The 17,461-nt window shown below is 36.4% G+C and overlaps 1 protein-coding gene across 1 annotated transcript in view; it reads right to left on the reverse strand.

Annotated features, from left to right (window-relative positions):
- Positions 1–16,448, reverse strand: part of veph1 (ventricular zone expressed PH domain-containing 1) — a 110,352-nt gene extending 93,904 nt beyond the window's left edge. The window contains exons 1-3 of the mRNA XM_079373981.1: positions 16,323–16,448; positions 6,779–7,027; positions 1,297–1,512 (exon numbers count right to left, since the gene is read on the reverse strand). Coding sequence (XP_079230107.1) covers positions 1,297–1,512; positions 6,779–6,916 — 354 coding nt within the window. The 5' untranslated portion in view covers positions 6,917–7,027; positions 16,323–16,448. The remainder of the gene's footprint in view (positions 1–1,296; positions 1,513–6,778; positions 7,028–16,322) is intronic.
- Between the last annotated feature and the right edge of the window lie 1,013 nt (positions 16,449–17,461).

Here is a 17,461-nt window from a genome sequence, read left to right on the forward strand (position 1 = left end):
AACAGGTGGAAAATCTGATGGATATTGAAAGAAATGGAAAGTTATTTTAATAATTTCACTACTACATAGCAATTGCATTTAATATATGTGGTCAAAATAAAATAATTCAAATTTATGTTTAAATCTTAACAGTCTGCCATAATTAGTGAATTCTTCAAAAATATTCATGAATCTAATTACTGTACATTATAGACATGGTATGAGTATGAACTGCATTTCTTCTGTAGTAAATGAAAAGATTTTCCTTTACTGTAAAAAGAATGGCCAATTACATTCTTGCCTGAAGGGAAAGGGTCCTTGATTATCGGAACTAAAACTTTAAAAGGCATGACGTAGGGCAAATAACCTCCAAACAACCCAAGCTAATTATAAAACACCCACTTGAATATGTGACTGCTGCTCAGATCAAAGAGCCCCTCCACAAATAGTTCTGAAGAACTCAGGCATAAGACTGTTCAAGCTGCAGTTCTCTAATGAATACTGATCTCCACCACTACCCAGAATGCATCACTCTAGCTCAGCCTCTCTCTAAGCCCTGCTCTAAGATTCATATGCAGCTTATTATGTAAGTGAATTTGTGTGTGTGTGTGTGTGTGTGCGATAGAGAGAGAGAGAGACATAAAAATATAAAAAGAAAGAGAGGAGAGAAGAGTCATTGAGAGGAAGAATATGGGAAATCCACTGGAAGGAGAGTGAAGCAAATATCCAAAGAAGCAGGAGAAACTGTGTCATGCCTGTGAAAAATCTTTTTGAAACAGAAATAATTAAAAAGAGATTACGGCTAATTGCTGTTGTCAGGCGTGTCACTTCCATTTTGAGACATGCCACTTGACTCCCTGAGAATGAGTATAATTATTGCTTCACGACTGACAAATATGGACCCTTTTCACATTTCCGGGGCTCTCAGTAGCGAAAGTCATCATAATTGTAGTCTCAGCCTCAGACGTCAGAATGACTGATGCATAAGACACACAAAATGAGAAACACTTCGGCAGTTTTGAAGTCATCGTCTGATTGGTTTATTTCTACAGGATTTTCAGAGAGAAGTGAATGCCAGTGAGCCTGTTTAGTGAAGTACAGATGTGTAAATTAGTAAATGAATCACCCTATCAGGGATTTGTTAGCAAATCCAAAGAATTGATCGCATATTTTCCTTTTTATATTTGGGATACATGAACACTTTTTGAACAAGCTGTACCCTGACTAATACTGTAATGAATCTGCTGTTATATGTATATAAATGTAGAGTAATCATTCAGTCATTTGTGTGCTCTGGCCCTTAAGTGTTGCTCCTACCTGCAAGATGCAGCTGGTGATGTCAGAGGCGATCTTGGCATGGGGTGTGTCTTCATCTTTGCTTCGCGGCTGGAGGTTATGCTCGAGACACGACTCCCATAATGACACAAGAGCTGCTCCGTGCCTCTCGATCGAACCTGTTTCCCTAATGGCTGTAGTGATGCGCGTGATGCAGATCTCCACCACCGCTTGGTCGTTGTCATTGGTCAAGTAGTCCTGCAACCAATCACAAATCACATAACTGAATGAAAGAGATGAAAAGACATTTAATGCTCTTCAATGCTGTACATTTTCATGTTGCCATATATTGTGTGACAGCAGAAATCAAGCACAATCAAATGGTAGAAATTGGGTTATGCAGAGGTATATCCATGACTTCATTTAAAAAAATCTGACACCTAAAAGAAAACTATAGTCTGCAAACTGCTTTGATTATAATGGGAGCAATTTAGTTTGACCACACTGTGTATATGCCAAGCTGATGTGCAGTCACAGCTTCACAGATGTTAATATATTGGTTATTTTGCAATACATTTAATTTGTATTACTGTTTTAAATCTTTTGTTTTACCTCATTATTATACAACAAGTTGTTTTGCACTGATGCCAGATTTATCATTCATTTACTATAAATCTTATGTTTTGGTTTGCATTCATCCTGTTTAAATAAAAGACAAAAAGATCAAGTTTATTTCATTTCTGAAGCATTTATTTCAAAATCTAGTGAATAGGTCTCCTTACATGGTTATGTAATATATAAAACATATATGGACTGACATCCTTCCTATTAAGCTACAGAGTATTTACAAGCTTATTTAGATTTCTGAAAGCATGAAGTATCTTTAAACTAGAAAGTTTGGTAGCAAATATTTTCATCTTTGCGGTGTGGCATGTTCGTAATGATAATGTTATGCAAGTGACTGTGGAAAGGAGGACACTGTAGGCCCTGGAGAGAGAAATACAAGAGAAGAGAGAATGAGAAGGCTACCCCTGAGACGCTGGATGAGCCCAAATCTGTTTACAAAAGCCAGCCAGAACAAAGAAGCCCGACGAGGCAAGATGATCACGCTCAGTGACACCAACATTCCTTTCGAACTTATCTCATTTAAATGGAAAATAAGCTAAGTGTGGAAATGAGGGTCACCTTATTCAAATTATTCAGATATGCAGTGCTGACAGGGTCAGTGATCAGCCAGAACAAGCCATATGTTCTTTAACTTCACTTTTACAGCATAACATCAACTAGTAGGCATGTGATCAGCTAAGGAGAAAAAGAAAGGAAAACCCATTCAATATGACTATAGAATAATAACCATTTATTATTATTATTATAATAATAATAATAATAATTCATTACATTTATATAGCGCTTTTCTGCTTTTTCTAAGCACTCAAAGCGCTCTACATTGTGAGGGGTGGTGTCTCCTCGTCCATTATTACATAATTTCAAAGTAAGTTATAAATAAATATATTATTATTGCAAACACTGGGAACACGCATGTTGTTCTTTTTTAAATGCTAATTTTTAAATGCAAAGTTTATTGCTGGGCAATAAACAATATCATATCAAGATTGCAATAAAATTGGATAGCTCTGGTCTTTTTAACTCGATGTGGATTAATCTAACAGAGTGTCATACAACAGAAATAATTGCAAGAACAGCCAGTCAGTGCATGTCCATTATAAGTCTGCATGCTCTGCATGTCTCTCTGTGAATGAGTGGTAAGGTTTCGTCTATTAAACAAACTCAAACAGATGTAACGCTCATGGTTCCATCTTAATATATGAAGACAATCCATATGAAATTGCTCTGAGATTCACTTCAGAATCTTTTCATCATTTCATTTGAGAAAAACTAGTCAAATACACACTGACCCAGGCCCCTCCCACAACTGTTGACTGACACTAGTCTCAGTTAAGAGTCCAGGTGGCGTAGTCGGCTATGTTTTTTTTTTTATCAATTGTGTTGTTGGCTTTTATATCTGATCTTTAACTTTGCCCTTTTGACATATGTATGAATTACCACTGTATTAACAGTGAAGCTGTGGTTTTAGAAACAATGATGTTACAACCTCCTTATTGAAAAAGATAATGTAGCTCTTAAGCGATTAAGCTATTTTATTGAAAAAATTGCGGGGCAGCGCTAAAAAAATGTGTGTTGCTGAATGTCTGTGTGCGTTCGCAACGTGATCTGTTTGAGTGACTACAGCGTGTGTTCGATAGATTCAGTGAAGACAGCGCATTAGTTTAGAACGCTTAGAATTTGTATTTTTTAAATGTAGCGAATGCGTTAATTTGTGCAATGATAACCTACCAGCAATGTTAAGATGATTTTTAATATTAATATAAGTACATTACAATATACATTTATTAGAATGAGTACAATATTATTTATGGGCTTAAAAACAAGATGCAAGCAATCAGAATATTTGACCTGGTGGGAAGTGCCCAATGTAAACATTAAACATATGCCATTACCTATATTGTACTGTGGTAGAGTTATGGAGGCCCTTCATAATGCAGAGGTCAACTGCGTGCTCTATTAGCAATGGCCCTATAGTAATACAGTGTTTAATAAACGTATTGTACGTGATAACGTATTGAAGAATAAACGTGATATGTATTGTATCGTGGCCTCTGTATCGTGATACGTATCGTATTGTGACCTTGCTGGTGATACACAGCCCTAATGAACATTGCAGTCATCATTATTCTTGACATCTGAGCCGCTGAAGACGCAGTGGATTACATTTGTTTTTGAAGGGAATGCACCCCCAATCTACCTAAATGCATTTATGTTCACGCAAATCATTCGTGATCCAGCTTCACCTACAGAAGAAGATAAGGTTCTTTTATGAATCTTTACAAATCGCCTTTCCTAATAATGTGCTAGTTAGCAAGTTCCGCGGCTAAATGTGGCTAAAGTCAACAGTCTCATGAGAACGGCTCGTCACCCCATGGAAGAGAGGGGCAGGGTGAGCAGAGCTCATTAGCATTTAAAGAAACATGCACTAAAATGTGCTGCTGTGTGCAGAGCGGTAAAAATGGTGTTGTTTTACACTACCATTGAGAACTTTTAACCAAAATTATGTTATAGACTTTTCATTAAGACACTAAAGAATCATATCAACTAGTGGAAAATGGGTATCTGATAACCCCTTTAATAGAATTCATTAAAAAAATTACCAGCCAAACATTTCATGTACTCAGCAGTGCTGATTTTTGGTCACTTAGCAAGTGTTTATTTTGTATTAGGCTACTTAAATTAACTGTAATGTACAATATGCTGATAAGCATAACAGTGTCCTGACTGAATCATGGTTGAATTTTGAGCTGAATGCTGTGCTTTAATTTTCACAATACCACAATACAAAAACAAATTCATTTATTTTAGTTTAACTTTTATTTACTTTAGTTTCTTGACTTCACTTTTTCCAGTTATTTCATGTAAAGCTGCATAATTCTGGATGAATTTAGAATCATATTAAAAACAAGAACAAAAATAATAATTAAAAATAGAGATCACGATTCTTCAGTTCCAGTGTGAGCATGCTTGTCAAATTGACAGTCAAATCACTGTCGTTTAGGAATAAGATTGGTATTTGAAGTGTGGGCATTTGAATCGAGATTGCAATTATTTAATGATTAATCATGCAACTCTACCACATCACCAAACATGGTTTCCTGTAAAAGTGATATCTGGACCATAAAACCCAGAGGAATCACACGACGAATCAGACAGAGGGTCTGATCTACTCCTTTTGCTTTGGGTGTTTGGGCAGTCAGAGGTCTTCTTTTTTCTTACTCCTTTGAATCTTGACACATCCTGACTGCTGTGGCCAGCAGGTGCACTGGATGCTCTAGCTCTGGCCTCTTGATGAGAGGGTCCAGCCTGGTCATCATGACAAGATGTCTCTCCAAGTAATGCCGGTGAATAAAACTCAGAGGTGAAGGAGTGACTTGAAGAATCTGAATCAGACTGGTGGTCTGATCTCCTCTGTTTCCCTTCTTTGCTATCTGACCTGCCAGAAGTCTTCCTTTTCCGTTTACCACCTTGACTCAACTCATCCTGGCTGCTCTGGTCAGTAAGTGCTCTTGATGCTCTGGCCTCTCCGCTGTCTCGGTGAGAAAATCCAGGCTGGTCATCATCGGTGGATGTCTCTCCAAGTGATTCTCCAGAGATGAGCGAATCAAATGAAGAGTCCGACTGATGGTCTGATCTCCTCCTTTTCCATTCTCGGCTTTCTGACCTGCCAGAAGTCTTCTTTTTTCTTTTACCGCCCTGTCTACTCTTAACCTGACTGTCTGAGCTCTGGTCTGCAGGTGCTCTAGATCCTCCAGGACTAGCCTCACGGTTGACCTGGTGAGAAGGTCCAGGCTGTTCGTCATCCGTAGGAATCTCCTCACGTGCTGCTGGTGGGTTATACGTATACAAGGGATAAAACCCAAGGTTTGAGGATTCACCCGCAGCATGCACAGTGACGCCCCAGACATCTGTTTGCCAGGTCAGCATGGAGACCAAAGGACTATATTCAGTGTCAGGTGTCCATTGATACAATAAAAGTTCCCTGAGAGCTCTTCGAGTACGCATCAAACCTATACTTGGGTTAAACGCGGTCATGTAACGTGGTAAGCGTACTTCTACATGCATCAGCAGGCCATGCTCGTCTTCGAACTCGACTATAACCACAATTCCTGGAAAATCCTCTCTATTAATATCATTTTCCTCATCGTGACCGACAGGAGGTTCAAACAATAGGATGTGTAGCTGGAAGATATTGTCAATGTCACCTTGATCCATGAGAACCACACACTAAACAGTTACTGTGAAATGTGAACTAGTATTTTAACTGCAGGTGTCTGAATACTATATCCAATCTTAGTCGATGCTGTTATGAGCCTCTGAGGTATAGCTGCTCAATTTATCGCTTGTACTTGGAAGTTTTGCTATTGTGACATTGTTCAGATTCTGAGAATTCTATAAATCTGTTTAAAAAACAACAGAATCTGTACAGCTGTAATATATTTTCCCACAATTCTGAATAGACAAACCAAATGATATGAAAGAGAGTCTGACAAAATATTAATTGATGCAGTCAAATATTTACTAAAAATTACTTATAATCAGCAAGTTTTTTTTAGCAAATCTCTTAAATTAATGTTTCAATGACAAATACATTTTTTACAAATCACTTGTCCCACAGTTTAACAATTTAAACTTTTTTGTGATAATTAAAAAAATTTGTAATGCAAAAATAACCATACTAAGTGGGTTAGAAGATTTTATGAGGATGCATTCATACCTATACATTATGGGGGGGTAAAAATTATTACATGAATTATGATTAAAATACTAACTAGACAAAAATAAACAACACCATTGTAGTAAAATTCTAGGTGGACTTTAAGGAATTTTATGTTTAAAATGACCCCTTTAAGAATGTTGTGTCATGAATTTACTTTTTTGGGATCAGAGTACTCACTGGTGAACAGGATATGACTTTGATTTCCTCCAGGGCTTGGGACAGACAGTCTTCAATCTCGCTGTCATCCAGAGAGAAGAGGTCTCCTGCACGGGACAGGTCTCTCTGTCCCAGCACTAGACGGAACAGCTTGTGCATTCTGGGACAGGCTCAAACTTGAGCTGGCTGCCCCTGCCCTGTGTTACCACGATGACTTGACATGCTCCTGAAATGCGCCCAGTATACATGCATCAGACTAACACCTACAATCTGAGACAGAGAATGGAAAAAGAGAGAGAGAGAGGAAAAGTGATCAAAGTAGTGAAGAAAGACAACTATGAGGAAGATAAGGAAGAAGGAAAAGAGGGAGTGAGACACAAGAAAAAGACATCATTGCATTTAAACTTTCTTTGTAAGCTTTTATTGATCTTTGTAATTTTTTTATTAAGGGCAGTATGGTTATACTTAACTGAAAATATGTTCTTTAAAAACTATAACATTAAAAAAAAAAAAAAAAAAAAAGTTTACCAAAAATTCTAAATGATTAGTATTTTAAATTAAATAAAATATAATATAATAATAAAAACACACACACACACACACTAAATACTACAACTTTAAAACTTTACTCCATTTAAATGGAATTCAGAAAATGAAAAAAAAAACAGAAAACAGAAAAAAAAAAGAATTTGGGGAAAATAATAATACAACATGACATAAACCAACAGGATGACTGTGAGTGATATGATGCTTGAGTGTGTTTACTCCCTACCAGAGGCAACACTGAATCTGCTCTTTCGAATACTTCTCTCTTTTTAAAGGCCACCTTTCTCCTTTTCTTTTCCACACAAAAACACAGCATAACACTTTGCATCGAGGTAAATGAATAAACAAGTTGAATTTTAATTTTCACTAGTCCTTTCAAATATTCTGTATGCATAAAAAGATGGCTTATGCCTCTAAAGAGAACCTGGATGGAATTCCAGGCTGTCCCGTTTCCTGTTAGTAAAATTTTCTCAGAAAACAATTCTGCCAGTGTTTTCCTCAGAGTGAAGCTAAACCTCTGTTAATCTGTAATGTGTTAAACCCATACTTGCCAGATTCCATCATTCATTAAATAGTGTAAAATGTCACACTTTCAGTCACAAACTCTGCGAACACGGATCACACTGCAAGAACGGATGTGTTCTGCTATTTCTCAGAAAGGGCTACAGAATGAATTTTACTCAGCTTGTATAATGCTTGGCTGTCATTAGTTTATCTTTGTTACATCGCAAGGTTATAAATTATGAAATCATGTAGCTTTCCCTAATGGCAATCTCCTGTGTGAAACAGCAGGACTCAGAATATTCTGTTGCCAGAACACTGGCAAGACTCAGCTATGAACAATAATCTGGCAATAATAAATAAAACTTTACCAAGAAAGATCCCTGTGTTGGGCCTCTTGTTTGTTCTATCATCAGTCAGTGATCCAAACGGATCATAGGTCCTGCCAATCAGAAGACATTATGAGGCAGGCAGCCAATGGCATATCAGAGTCGCTAAGAAGGCGACAACACAGCTGCACTTCACACCCCGTCCTCGCATTCCAGAGCTGAGCATCGCTAGGATACCACAGCAAGAGCGCTCACAGACCCTTCGGAGGTCTGACCAAACACTAATACTCAAATACAATCCCAATGACTTTATCTGGGCTCCTAGTTTGTCAGCCTGAATTTAAAGCTGAAAATACATTGTCCAGCTGCTACACTTGTCTCGCTCCACAAAAATGTCACCTATCCTTAAAAAGCCTGTGCATTTAAAGCAGTAGACGACAAAACTACAGCATGTTTAGAAGAAACGTAATCTTATTGTATGTTGGCGTAGATGCTGATATAGTTATTATTATTGTTATTGTTCTCGGTGTGAATGGGCCTTTAATTTTTCATTTGGTTACATAGCTGTAATGAATGGTTAAAACGCTAGTATAAATGCACAAACACATGATGACCCTCTTATTTGTAACCAGATAGCTTTGTATGTGTTGGACAGAAAGCAGGTCACTGGGTCTGGTCTCTTAAACAATCACACAGTCACAATTCAGTTACAATTAATCTTCAGGATACGGCTCAGCAATCTCAGGAATGCAGTCTTTAAAAACATGCTGGCATATACACGCTTCAATGCACACTTGCATGCACTACGATACAATGCCAGCACATGCAAAGTGCTAGAAGGAAAAGCAAAGCACCTCCACAAACTAGCTAGATTGTACTTTGTGCTCTAAAGTTGTGTTAATTATGTGAATTTATGCTGTGAGATTATCCTGCTTGCCTCGTGTAGGAAGTTCCAACTAAAACACAGTAATCATTAAATGTTATTAAAAGTATTTTCGTATGTAAATAACATTCAGAATCTGTTTTTGAAATCAATTGCAAGTCGTAAATACTGCTAAAAGAAAAAAAAAACACAAGAAATTCTATTTATTTATTAAGAATTTCAGTTTAATGGTGCAACAGAAAAATATTTAGTAGTGCAAAAGTCGTAACTTTGTGTCCATTTATATCGCAACTAACTTTCGCACAGCTGGTGCATCCGGCACCTAGAAGCGATGCAGAACACCCTACCACCAAGCAAGTTAGCAACCACTCAGCATAGTGCAGAGGAAAATCACCTAGAACTTGGGAAAATGTAGAAAGGCAGAGCATGTCATTTTAATGGCCATCGATTGCCTGAAAGTTTGACCTATCTAAAGATCACTAACTAAACGTAATCTTTTCTTAAAGGAAAGAGAGACTGACTAACATTGAGTCTTTTGTATTCTTGCCCCCCTCCTCTACTGCAATAATGGGCACCTGTTGATCACAGCCCCCTTATGGAGATACTCAGGCTGCCGAGAGCAGATAGAAGAACATCCTTATGATCAGCCCATTATACCTGTTCACCCGCCCCTCTCTCTACAGCCACACACACCACAGAGTCTGATCACAACACATGGTTTGTGTATGCCGTCCCAGACAGGGTGGGAGTGGGTTTCCCTCCAGGCTCCCGGTCAAAGAGGGCTTTGTGTGGCAGGGCTGAGGGTGGGAGCAAAGTGCCCATTCATACATTCCTCCACCATCACAATCAAACAATGCAGCCCGCCAGATAAACGACCTTGAAATTATAGCCCTCAAGGTCAGATATTTGGAGCAGAACTGTAACCGAGGCTATTCAAACTGCTTATGTTGTTTTTGTCGATTTATATTTGTTTGGAAAAAAGTAAGCTAAGACAACAAATAACTAAACAATTTTAAAACTACTTTCCCATGTTTGGTGTTTTACATTTGTATTTTTCACATTTTAGTGGTTTAATTACTATTATTTAAAAAAGGGTGTCTAATCAGTTGAATTTGGAAAACTTTAACAATTTACTACAATTTTAACACTAATGAATGAGTCATAAATTCTGTTGTTTTCATTTTTCTGGATTCTGTGATTTATAGAAATTTGATAGAAATTCTTTATCAAAAATGGTGGTAATCAAATAAATGCATAAAACTTTAACAATTTAATTAAAATTTCAAAGAGTCATGAAATTAATTAGTAAAATTCCTCTTGTTTTTTGCCAAACAAAGTGCTGTACAGGTTTACTCTTTAAATCAAAACACTGATTAGGTTAATAACTGCATTATTATTATTTTTATTATTGCTTTGAGATGTACATTCGACTCTATAATGGTAATAGAAGTTAAACCAAACATTTATTTGACAAGTTGTTGTGAAGAGTATGTATATGATACGAAAAACATTTTTATCAACTGAAATGGTGCGATGCTGTTGAAGTGAAACCTCAGAGCAGCTCTGGAGATTAAGTTTATATATTCATGTGCTCATATAATAAAATGGCAGATGCAGAAAACATCAAGAATGCCATATGTGCTTGAGTGTGTGTAGTTGACAAAACCATGCCATTTATTCAGAGGCACGCAAAACATACAGATCTTACATTTAGCCTAGTCTTATGTTTTTTTTTTTTTTGTCTTTTTATTTTAAGTGTTCAGCACTACTTTCAAATTACTCATTCAATATTTTCCAAATTCCATTTTTATGCCTGGATTCTGCGATTTCATCCACGTTTTACACATCACAGAAATAATAGGGCCCTAACAGAGAACCTGAAATGTAACCATCCTTGAGAAGCATGGGATTAAATGGGCATCAAATGTAATGGGTAAATTTAACGTAAGCATGTCCAGATCACTTTTCACTCAGAAATAAGAAATTGTATGAAAATCTAGCAAAAAAACCCCTCTTTCGGTGTTCGACCAAATAAGCGAAAAGACCGAACAATGACATGACGTGATCAAATATATTAATAATTACTACAGCTCTATTAATACATTTATTATAACATTCACACAGTGTTCAAATTGGGATCTGTAATATATTCTAATGTTTTAAAGAAGTCTTTTCTGCTCATCAATGCTGCATTTATTTATACAGTAAGAAAATATACGCCTGATTGAAGAAGGGGGACTCAAAAATGGCCAAAAACTGTTATTTTACTAACTTATTAATTTTAAGCTAAACTGTGCTTTTTTGTTATGTCTGCTAGAATGTTAAAAAATAGCAAAACAAAACCCTAAAAAGCACATTTTGGCTATTTAATTTATGCAATGGGGGAAAAAACGCAAAAAAAAAAAAACATTTTCAGTATTTGGCCTTCGGCCCAGTGTTTCAATTTGCTCCGCTTCAGCCAAGAATTTTAATTTTGGTGCATCCCTAAAAATTTACAGTAATATCTGGGATTTCTTTTTTTTATTCCTTGTGATATTATTTTTGCAAATAAAAATACAAAAGCATTAACTACAACATATACTACACTCTAGGGCTGTGCAATTAATCGAAAAACAGTTTCGATTTCGATTTCAGCCTCCAACGATTATGAAAATACAATAATCAGAATAATCGGTGCACTTTCGATCCTCCATAAAAGCCTAATTTTAAGTAAACGTCCTGATTCTGCTAACAAACCTAGGCTGACTGTTTCTTGTTCATTCTTGACAACACATAAAAACGTAAAATTAGTGCAATAATGACCGAGCACCCCTAAATTAAGATCGGTCCTATATCAGATCGTCAGTGTGTAATCTACGCCCCTGTATAATAGGCTTCATATATTTTTTCTTCAAAATATAATTAGCCTACTTATTTCTGTGCAAAATTAACAGGCACGTGTTGATTTTTTACCCTTTCACACATTTCTGCTGCAAAGTGGGTCACACGCTGGCATGCAAGCAATGTTTGCATTTACATTATCTCATTAATGTCAGGAAGACATGTGCTGAACTCCACAGGAACTCCACAAAAAAAAGAGAACATTATAATTTGCTAAATATGCTCATGATGAAGGAATCAGCATGAACAGTGGCGATGTTGCAGTATTTATGGCCTGCAGTACTGCAGCTGCTGTGCAGGAATGGATGACAGGAGCAATGCAGGAAGCTGTCAGCAACTCATATGCAGCATCTGTACATGAAGTACAGATACTCAAACACATTCCTTGCGATGGCCTTTCTCATTCCTGCGCACACATCACTACCATGGCTCAACAGACAAGTTCCAGCTCTGGTATGGGAACAGATATGGGAAAATCTTGCATTTCAAGCAAACATGCACAATGCTACATGTACATCTGAAGATTCTCTAAGGCTACATGACCAATGCAGGTGATGTCACTTCTGTCCTGAGTGATTCCTCTCATTCTGCACAGAGTTTGGTAAATTGTAGAAAACTTAAGTAGTGTGTAGAGAACTGAAGTCAAAAATCACAGTTTCACAGTAGTGTCCGAATGTATTAGTCCAGAGAGAGAGAGAGTACTGCAAAGGCACCGACACAGCTTGAGCGAAATTAAAGATCGACATAATTTTCTACAAAATCTGACCGGAACAAAGTTCGTTTGGAGTTCATTTTTGGACTTTGAAATAACTTGCCAAGTGAACTTTCTGGAAAAGTTTGCTCCAGCTGGTAAACACCTTTGAACTACCTAATTATGGTCTGTAGTTATTATGTGATGGTCAGGGTGTTCTTTGGCTCCACCGTCTTTGACAAGGAAATCTTCAGTTAATTTCTTATCAGGGCTCGCAAAATCGCTAGCCCGACGTCCCGGGGCTATTACGTTTTCCAGTCGGGCTACCAAAATGTATCACTGCCCTTAAATCTTAAATACAGGGCTCCCGCGGGTCCTTAAAAACTCTCAATTTACTTGTATAAAATTTAAAGCTTTGTCCAACCCCGCTCATACAGTGTTCATTTGACTTGTGCAGCTCTTAAAAAGGTTCATAAATTGCCTTTATTTGGGCTAGTTAAATGAATTTTCGGGCTGCCAAAATCTGAAAAGTACCTGCCCAAAGGGCTCCCAGGGATTTAGAAATTTTGCGAGCCCTGCTTATGTTCAGTCTGTCAGGGTCAACCGCAAGAAAAAAACACGAACACACTGGAGTGCTGCTTTATAGTAGATATTGAGGTAGAAATTCTAATTGAAAGCGACAATGACACTTTTCTTCATGTGTAATAATATAAAGCTGCTTGCTTTAAAGTTGGCATGAAACGAAAGTAGCGATTGTCTTTTTTTTCTCTACTGTGATGTCTATAGTCGAGAGGGCGGGACTTGATTTCGTCCTACGAGAATTGATTGGATCGTTGGAAATTGGGGAAATTCCTAACAAAATGGATGCAGATCTGAATGTCAGTTTGCTTTTACTTGTCGGGGTATTTTTCTCCACTGGATTCACCGCCGACACCATAGCATGAAGATTTTTTGTATTTATTGAGGATGACGGCGTTCAACAGCACACGTGCAAGAGAGAGACTGCCTGAATGACCCATGGCTCGTGTCAGCACTGGTCAATGCATTGATTTCTATAAAGTGAAGCATGAGCTTCAGTTTTCCCCCTGTCATTTATCCCAGTATTTACCCCTTACGTCACTAGCCCTGCCCTTGCACCACAGCTAGCTGATGCAATATAATCAGATGCTTTCTTAACTGCTGCTTTCTCACCGCTGTCATCTTTGCTGTGTGTTTGTTATTGAGAGAAAAGAGCAAGCGCAAACCCACAAAAATTTCTCCAATCTTATGTGAAAATAACCTCAGTAATATTGTTCAACTTTAATATATTGGCTTGATTTTTTTATTTTATTTTTTGCACTTTGCAGTGGATTATTTATTAAGAATAACAGGTACAAAATAATTCAAATCTAGCTATATTTGGGTGATTCTCTGAATTGGGTGCCCTTCAAGTCCCCCAAACTTACTTCAAAGATTTTCAATTGAAGGAAATCACAAAATGCATTTTAACGCTGTCAATTAATAGAACCAGGTGCCTTTGCATTATAATGCAACACAATTGCTTTTTTTTATTTTAATTTAAATATAATGGGTTGCCTAAGTAGTAGACAACAAGCATGTTTGCATGTCCTCACTAACCATCATTAAATTTTCATTGAATATCAAACAAATAAAAAGTGAAATTTATACCAAAATGTTGCTGCTAATATAATCATATGTTGGTCTACTTAAACTAAAATATACATATATATATAAAAATGCATTAATTATATATGAAATTGCAATATTTATACACGTCCTCCAGTTTGTTTTCAACCCCGTCACGCCATACTATTTACCCCCCTATAAAAATAATGGATCAATCCCTGTGGCATCACATCCAGGCAGTGACATCACACAAGTCTCTTGAAGAACATGCTGCAAAGAAAGGCACTTGCCAGTATCTTTTCTTACCTATATTTCATGTTTTTCACTGTCAGATTAAGATTGTCAGGCTCAACATTTCAACTCTGTTATATGACTAAATGATAGTAAACAACGGTTTAAGAAGAATTAAATAATAGTTTTGCAAAACATTAAAATTTTATGATGTCCTAAATGCCATGTGGTGCTACTGTCTTAGCTAAGCTAACTGTTTTAGCTACTGTTAGCCAAAAACTTCAACCCCGTCACATTCAACCCCGTCACATTTTTTATTATAACAGGGTTGAATCGTTGTGACAGGGTTGAAAGTTTGACACTTCTTAGTAGATTACTCAATTGTAGACTTGTTGTATTGTAATGTGAACTGTCAGAAATAATCAATTATGGTATTTTATGTTCAATATTTCCAAATGGAAAGATCGATTGATGTTAGTGATTAATTAATGCTTAATGCTTTTGATTTAATGTTAAATACTTACTAAAATGTTTGTTTGTTTTTGCCAACTTTAATAAAATAAAATGTTATTGAATGTGATATCATTCATTTTACAGGTAAGAAATCCATACTATATTGAAATAATGATCATCACTTCAACCCTGTTATCATTTTCAACCCCGTTATGCAGAGTTCAACCCTGTTATTTGACAGTTTTTATTAATATTTTCGTGATAAGAAGACAAATTAGGTCAATGTTTGTTTTGCTGTGTGCAGAATTTACAGGACAGTCGAAAAAAATATGAAAGCCTAATTAAATCCTAATGTTAATGCATATTTTGTGATAAGATATGAAGACCAATGTTAGATGCAGTTTTCATGACCTGATTTGGTATTCAAATGGTGAGTATTTAAAAATAAAATTCTACATGCAATAAATGATATCAAACAAGGGACATCTCATTGAAAAGCTTCTACAAAAATGTACTTGAAAATCTTTTTAAATCATATTTAAACAGGGTCCAAGTGGTCTGTGACGGGGTTGAACTCCAAAACAACTTTCAGTAAGAAAAAACACTCGATATCGATTAGAATTTCATGCCTGAGGTGGGAAAATGTATTTTCTTAAAGGTTTGACTAATCCACTATCACATGAAATTATCAGAAATATAATTATTTAAGGTATATAAAAAAAAAAAGGTATGACCCAAAAGGCACCCAATTCAGAGAATCACCCATTTCCTATCCAGATATTTCAGGAGAGTAGCTAAGTAACTAGAAGCACATTGTTGGCTAAAATATGAAATGCCGATATCAATGGCAACATTTTATGTTGAAACATGAACACCAACAACCAAGCAACAAATATTTGCAATGTTTACTAAACCTCTGTCATTTAAAAAATGCTATATTACAATGTAATATAGCAGTGGAGACAGCAAACAATGAAAATGAGTCGCACACCTCTGTCTGTGTGAAGAGACCAGCTTTGAATTCAGTTTTAATTAACCAACTAGTTGTTTAGTACTGTGTTAGGACATTATTGCATCCAAGCATCGCTATTTTACACATTTATTCCTAAATAAAGCAGTGTGTCGTAGTTTTAGTATGTTGAGAAAACCACTCTACAGTGTTCAACTTCATTCAAAGTCCTAGTCTTTATTCCAATTCGTTTCTTTTCTTTTATCTTGTTATTAAAGTCATTTACGTTCCTTAATGACGCCGCTAAGATCGCTTGGAGAATTAGGTTACAGCAAAAATAGCCATAAGGTGAGTTGACTCGGGAATCGCTGGATTTGTGAACAGACTCGTTCAGGGCTGATCGGTTCAATCGATTCATTGAAAATCAAGCATCATATGAGCAAATACAGCCTCTCAAAATACTCAAGGTCACTCACCCTTGTTCTGTCCAGCATTCCGTGTCCTTGCAGCTGATATGAAAGCGAGATGCGAAATGGTTTTCTGAATAGTGCAAGGCGAGATGCTCCGTTCTCCCGCAGGACGCGCTTATGATCCGCCTCCGTGTGGCCAGAGCTGGAGGTACATCCAGCAACAGGTGCATTTCTGAGCTTTGCTACAAATTCGCTTTTTTTTCTTGAACATATCCATCACATGTAAACCTCATTTTTAGACATGCAATAATTCATTTGAGGAAAAAAGGCATAGAAAATGTTTTAGAAATCCATTTTAATGTTACATTTATATATGAATTTTCTTTTTAAACCAAGCACCGTTTTAAAATCCATGTATAAGCAATATTTATTTTGTTAGCATATAAATGAGATTGTTATAACTCCTATAAATCAGTCTCACAGTTCACATGACTGACTGATTCACCGTTATAAAACTATGAATTTCAAAGTATTAAATTATAAAAGCAAAAATGGTTATTCTTGGTTTATCATTTCCCTAAACTAAAACGCTCACATTGAGATATTAATTTATAGTTTACAATATTTACTATATAATTAAATCTATAATGAAAAAATAATTCGAGAGTCAATCTTATGTGTTGAAAAACATTTAGCAGGTTAGTTTTACCAGGTTTTTCTCAGGACTGGAACAGATAAACAATGAAAATATGTTGATTATAAAATACGCATGGCTCAAACACTGTTGTTACAGTTCTGCTGTATTTATATCTAGCTGAATTGTAATTTTGGACAATGCAAACTATGCAAATATACTCTTCTATAGAAGCACAGTAAATAATTCTCAGTAACACAGACACAATCACAGCGGCTGGATCAGTGATTCATTCATTGGGTTTCTTCCCCATGATAATATACACACACATATCCCAGGTTTTCTGTTGGATGTTTCTGTGTAATCAGGATTCAGAAACCAAAAGATGTCTGGCACCATCATCCATCCGTCAAAAGAAAACGCAAGTCACTATAAATGACGGCTTGGAATTAAATGATTAATTTCGATCAAATTGAACAAACATGCTATTTAACACAATCGACCCTGACTGTCATGTCAATTAAATTGCATTATTGTAATTTGTGAGTGACTTTAAAGAAATTCAGGTGCA

This window comes from Barbus barbus, assembly GCF_936440315.1.
Source record: "Barbus barbus genome assembly, chromosome: 23".
Lineage (NCBI taxonomy): Eukaryota > Metazoa > Chordata > Actinopteri > Cypriniformes > Cyprinidae > Barbus > Barbus barbus.